The sequence below is a fragment of the Fragaria vesca genome, linkage group LG3 (genome assembly GCF_000184155.1).
Source record: "Fragaria vesca subsp. vesca linkage group LG3, FraVesHawaii_1.0, whole genome shotgun sequence".
Classification (NCBI taxonomy): domain Eukaryota; kingdom Viridiplantae; phylum Streptophyta; class Magnoliopsida; order Rosales; family Rosaceae; genus Fragaria; species Fragaria vesca.
Window position 1 is genome coordinate 27,372,788 of NC_020493.1, and position 6,411 is coordinate 27,379,198.

Consider the following 6,411-nt stretch of genomic DNA (forward strand, 5'->3'; position numbering starts at 1 on the left):
ATAATCTACCTCCGAGAGAGTTAATTATTTTGATTTAAGAGGGACTACATAAGTGTTGTAGAGTATGTGAAAACAAATTATATGTGTCTAATGACTAATCATCTTAGAGTAACTATTACTAACTTATTTTGATATCAAGTATAACATGATTATATAACAGTAAACTCATCTAAGTTAGATAGATCGACCACGTATATTTCATTTATAAATATAATGAAATAGTCTTATTCGTATTCAATTATATATCTTTCAAATTTGATAAAACAAGGTCACTAGTGCAGAACAACCTGTTTGTTGTAATAAGCTAGTCTTGCCCCTTCAAGTTCTCATCGTCGACTTCATAGGTTTTACAGACGCAAAACCAACTTCGTAGGTTTTGTGCTTGCTTGGTAGCGAAGTAAAAACGACTTAAGGGAAGTCAGAGGCCCAATGGCAAGCTTACATCTACAAGAATAAAACCAAGCACACTGTGCGTACGTAGTAGGGACAAGTATCAAAAGCCCAATTGAGACATGACATTAGTGTTTGTAACTTTGTAATAGAGGGTGATGGTGGGGGAATGATGACCATTTACTTGATAGCCATGGATAAGGAAAACAAAAAAAAATTACTACTTTTGTATAATCTGATTATTTGAAAAAAATAAAATAAAAATTCACTAAATTTGCATATGCATGAATGCACGATGTCATACACATCACATGATTGTCGATTTATCGTAATGCTTACAATTTCTTATACATATATAGACGGTGATAAAGTAATATTTGTCTCTTCACATGCTATATCATGTAATTTAATATAAGCATTTGAAATTCGTGAAATTATCTATGTACATTTAATGATTTGAAGCCATATATGTGCTTGTTTTAATGTTGTTTAGTTAGGGAGAATCCCACTATCTTTTCCTAGTTGTGATTAGATGTGCCTAACCACAAAAAGATATATCATTAATTAACTACAATGAACATATGCATTACTTATCGTTTTGGAACAAAAATTAGACCATGTTAAACTTTCTCTGAAGGAACCCACATGTTTCTTGTTACTTTTGTGAAGCAGATTCCTGAAAACATCCCCCTTCACCACGAAGAGAAAAGTTGAGAAAAAGGGTTAGACCCCTATACTAGGTTATTCCTTTCTTTGTAGCCATTTCAGTTAATATCCCAAAACATTTGACAATCGGAGCTATGCCAAATGAAGCATATGCCTCTCAAGTATATGTACAATTTAACATGTTATGAATAAGTTATAGTGAAATAATACGTATACAATAATTGCATATGTTACAAAATTCAGATATCTTAAATTTGTATATGAACATTTATTTATTAACATATTAGAAACTTGATGCGCCAAGATATTGAAATGACCCTATTTGTTAGGATCTTGAAATCTCTTTACACATGAACACAAAAGAAACCACGAGCAATGGTAGGAGTGTAAGACACAATAATCATTCTCAAAGTACAGTTGCTCTAGAGCTATGTTGCATGGACACGGACACGGACACGACGACACGGCACGATGTAACACGCCGACACAGTAAAACTCAAAAACTAAATATCCGACACAGTTTGGACACAACAAATAAAATTATATATTTCTTATTTTTATTTTAATAAATAAAAATATACTAAAATATAAAATAAGTTCATTACATTACCAAAATAATGTTCTAAATTCAATTCATTGTATAACCATAAGAAATAACATTAAAGAGAGTCAAATGTAAATGATAGAAGTGCATAATTAACAATATTAGAAGTAGTAGACCTCTAACTTAAAACATAACATTAAAAAAAAATTCAAATTTGCAGTAGGTTGCTGACAAAATTGGACAATAGGTTGCTTTCAAAAATGAACAGTAACTTTATTTAGGTTTTGGTTCCCTTTCTCTGTTTTTTTTTCAAATAAAAAAAATTAATAAATGATAATGTGGCGTGTCGGAGATGATGTAGCAAGTCGGTCAACGTGTCGGAAAAGTCAATATTTTCCGACACAACACGTGGCATGTCGGCCTGTCAGAGTGTCCAACACACGAGTGGAGTGTCCATACAACATAGCTCTAGAGTTTAGCCCAACAAAGCAATTCGGTGAAAAGTAAAAAAGTAAAAACAAAAATTATCCACGGAAAAAAAAACAAGAAGTTAGAAACTTGGCTCATGTTGGGAAACACTTCTATCCAGTTGCGCGCTCCAAAAGGAGGACAAATTTTACGTTTGAGCACAGCACCAATGGCGCAGGTCTTCTCTTTCCATGTCTTTCTATCTGCAGAGACCCACCGGCCTTCTTCATCTTCTTCGTCTTCTTCCAAGTCACTCAAGTTTGAACAGAGAACAAAGACATCCATTTCTGCACCCAGAAAAGGTCCCACCTTTCATTTCCATATATTCACTGAGCTTAGTTGGCTTTCAAAATGCTTTATTTACTGTTATGTTTATTGAAACCCAGATGGGTCTGTTTCATAGTAGGAATGTGAACTTCGTTTGAGGGTTGATTTTGTCACTGTGACTAAAAGTTTGTGACTTTATAGGCAATTTTAATCCTTCACGCAAAACCCAGAAGCTGGATTCCGAGGTCTCTACTCACAGAGGTGGTAAGTCATAAGTGTTGTGTGTTTGGGAATTGTCAATGTGAAATGAAAGTGCTTTTTGGTTTTTTAATGTGAAATGAATTTGGTGTATGTTGTTATTTGCACTGTTTTGCTGGCTTTGTATGTTACGATGATATAGTTGTTCTTTTGTTTCTGTTGCTGAAGATTGTGATTTTATAGGTCAGTTCAATCCATCACGAAAAACCCAGAAGCTAAATTCAGAAATTTCTCCTCACAGAGCGGGTAAGTGTGTGTGTTGGGTTTATTGCAATAGTGAGTTTGGATGTTTGCTTATCTGCATTTTGTATGGTTTTGAAAGAAACATGAGAAGAGTGTGTTGTAAGGATAACTGGTATGAATTTTGATTGGCATAGTTTTGAAATTGCTTTGGTTTCTTCAGTTTCTGCTGTGAGACTGATGAGAATAGAGATGGGAGGTGCTTTTGCTGATCTGCTCAATGAGAGAGGGAAGGGCTCTGGTGAAAATGAGATGGGATATGTTGAAAGAACTTTAGGGTTTCGCACACGGGATTTGGAGGACCGCGATCTTAGACTGGTCAGCTCTCTGTTCCTCTTATTTTGTTGCACTTTGAGTTCAGTTAGTTGCTATATACAACAAGTTTTACCTGTAAATACTAAATGGGGTTTGAGTTATGCTGCCTACATGCTTGAGGTGAAAATGAATATGGATGTTATCTTAGCCTGAAGTCTTTCTTGAAGATTAATTATATTTCCTTTTCATTTCCACTATATAGGTCACTGATATTGTTGGAGGCACCATACGTTGGAAGCGATATCTTGATCATTTGATCAGTTCAATATGTCGTGATGCAAACACATTTAGCAGGATGGAACCACTTCTTTTACAGGTATTTACCCTCTAATACATACTAGTTCTCACAAACTTACAAGTATTATGGCTCATGTGACCAATATGAAAATCACAACAACATGGTCTATTCTAATATGGTGGAATGTCTTCCACTTATGTAGTCGTTTCATTGCAATGTAGTAATAGATGGACCTATTTATCAATTGTATCAGTGCTAAGCACTGCTAACAGTGAAATGCAATTAACTGCAGTTACTCTCAAGTAAAAGTTGGAGGGTGTCTGTCCAAGTAGCTAATAGTGGTTTTCTCTACCTGTGTATCTAGATTCTCCGAATTGGTTTCTACGAGATTGTCAAGCTTAATATGCCACCATATGCTGTTGTGGATGAGGTGACTTTCTATTTGTTCATCTCTTAATTTTCTTAGATTTTGCCTTTATCTACTTTGAGAGCTGGAGTGTTCGAAGCCCTGGCCCCTGGGTGTAATTTTATATGAATACTCTGATTTTTAAGACATTTAAGGAAGTCTGATTTTTTAGTTTCCACCATATTTGGGGTTCAGAAAGTTTATTTATTCTACTTTTTGTCAAGCTGGCCCATAATTTCTCTAGTATTAAGTCTCTTTCCCCATTTTATTGACAGTGTATATGACTGTTCTTCTATGTATGTGATTGAGTGATTTCTCTAAATGTCATATTTCTTATAACAACTGCAGAATGTGAGGCTTGCAAAAATTGCCCTTAGACATGGTGCTGGCAACATGGTCAATGGGATTCTCCGGAAGCTTGTTTTACTTAAGGTTTGCCATTTAAAATTGATATTCTATAATCATTACTATGAGATATTATCTAATTTCTTTAAAATTGGTTTGCAGGAAAGTAACTCTCTTCCTCTACCCAAAGTGGAGGGTGATGATCGCACACAAGCACGTGCTCTTGCCACTCTGTACTCTCATCCTGTAGTAAGAATATAGTCGTACTTGTGTGTTCATTTATCTTTTGAATAGTAGGATAATCTGGGACTGGTCATATCCCTACATAAGAGAAAGTAAACAGCTAATCATTTGAGGAAGTAGGAACTATTTATCACTCTATCCTAGATGCTGTACTGCAAAATATTTGCAGCTTTCCTTAAAATTCCATACCTCTAGATTAATCAAAGATTGAAGTTGCTGAACCTTGCGCAGCCAGCTTGGTAATCTGTTCTCACCTCCCCTCCTTATGTTTAATTGATTTTCTAGTGGATGGTAAGGCGATGGACAAAGCATCTGGGACAAGAAGAAACAATTAGATTGATGACATGGAATAATAGTGATCCTAGTTTCAGCTTAAGGTTTTTATTTCTACATTTTTTTTGCCCCTTCCTTCTTTTGTTTTATCTCTATCTTTTTATTTCTTTCTTTCAACTGTACTTTTAGACATGTTTTTTCTTGATTGCCTTTTGCTGGTGCTGATTTCAGGGCAAATAGTGGGAAAGGTATTTCAAGAGCTGACCTTGTGACAAAGCTTAATTTATTGAAGGTGCATGATTTTTTCAGTTATAATCCTGTAATGCTGAAATGATTTGAAATGAAAAGTTGTTATAGGTTTGTGACATTACTTTTCCTACTATGAGATTCTTTAACTGGACTCGCACACATGCCTGATTGTGTGGGAGACATGATTTTGCCGGCATGACTATCTCCAGATATACTTGGTCATTAATTATTAGCTTTATTTTCTTGAACCGCAGGTCCCACATGAAATCTCTTCGCATTTGAATGATTTTGTCCGTATGAAAAAAGGGTTGCAGGTATGAGTTTACTTTTTTGTTTTGTTTTGTTTTCCTGTTAAAGCTTTTCTATCAGTATTGCTGTACTTTTTGGAGAAGCTGGTATAGGCCCTACACTAACTTCCTAAATTTTGTTGATTCAGATTGTAATTCAGGCTGGTTTGCTAAAAGAGGGTTTATGTTCAGTACAGGATGAGAGTGCAGGTCAATTTTATCTTTTTTTAATCAAGCATACGTTTAGTAATTGCTAGTTTGTTTGAATAAGTTAATGGGTTTCAGTTACTTGTTTTTTTTTTTGTACGATCATTTCTGCTTGCCAGACACGTCTACTTGTGTGTTAGATGGTTTCTTTAAACAATGTCATTTGTCTGAGCATTCATTTTTATAAAGGGAATTTATATATTCGGCTTGTCCTGTGTTCTATTTTGCTCAGGCTATATTCTAGTTTTCGAGTCATTATTGTTTTGACCTACTATATGCCTCGTCCTTATATTTCATTCTGCAATCTCATTGCAGGTCTGGTAGTTTCTGTTGTAGATCCTCAACAGGGTGAAAGCATTATTGATTGCTGTGCTGCTCCTGGAGGAAAGACTCTTTACATGGCGTCTCTTTTGAGTGGCCAAGGTAATTCATTATCTAAATTATTGTCTTTCTATATTAACCTACTGAGGAAGAATTTTGGAATTCTTATTCTTGTATGATAAGTTGGATCTTACTTTCTAGTCTTCTTTTACAATCATTGGCTTTCAGGTATGGTATACGCAATTGACATAAATGAAGGGCGGCTGAGAATCCTCAAAGAAACAGCTAAGTTGCACCAAGTAGATGGTGTCATCACAACTATCCATGCTGATATGCGTAGTTATGCTGTAAGTTAATATACAACTTTGGTCTTTGGGACATGGAAATAATGAAATATCTCATGTTCCATACCTTTTTTTCAGGACAACAATACAATGAAGTGTGACAAAGTTCTGTTGGATGCTCCATGTTCTGGACTCGGTGTACTCTCCAAGGTGATTGTATAAGAAATTACACGTTAATTCTGTGGACCAACTTTCTGTTTAGCTATTTGATGCTATGTTTCTTGTTGACTTTTTTAAGAGGGCAGACTTGCGTTGGAACAGGAGATTAGAGGACATGGAAGAGCTCAAGAATTTGCAGGATCAGCTCCTTGATGCAGCTACTCAGTAATAACAAAACCTCTCTCTCTCTC

General features: G+C 35.3%; 1 protein-coding gene across 1 annotated transcript in view; it reads left to right on the forward strand.

The window, feature by feature from the left end:
* The first annotated feature begins 2,237 nt into the window (after positions 1–2,237).
* LOC101293469 (ribosomal RNA small subunit methyltransferase B-like) overlaps positions 2,238–6,411 on the forward strand; it is a 5,517-nt gene continuing 1,343 nt past the window's right edge. The window contains exons 1-15 of the mRNA XM_004295141.1: positions 2,238–2,370; positions 2,777–2,839; positions 2,997–3,151; positions 3,351–3,464; positions 3,751–3,816; positions 4,141–4,224; positions 4,300–4,386; positions 4,666–4,757; positions 4,885–4,945; positions 5,157–5,216; positions 5,339–5,399; positions 5,712–5,819; positions 5,946–6,064; positions 6,140–6,211; positions 6,300–6,385. Coding sequence (XP_004295189.1) covers positions 2,238–2,370; positions 2,777–2,839; positions 2,997–3,151; positions 3,351–3,464; positions 3,751–3,816; positions 4,141–4,224; positions 4,300–4,386; positions 4,666–4,757; positions 4,885–4,945; positions 5,157–5,216; positions 5,339–5,399; positions 5,712–5,819; positions 5,946–6,064; positions 6,140–6,211; positions 6,300–6,385 — 1,361 coding nt within the window. The remainder of the gene's footprint in view (positions 2,371–2,776; positions 2,840–2,996; positions 3,152–3,350; positions 3,465–3,750; positions 3,817–4,140; positions 4,225–4,299; positions 4,387–4,665; positions 4,758–4,884; positions 4,946–5,156; positions 5,217–5,338; positions 5,400–5,711; positions 5,820–5,945; positions 6,065–6,139; positions 6,212–6,299; positions 6,386–6,411) is intronic.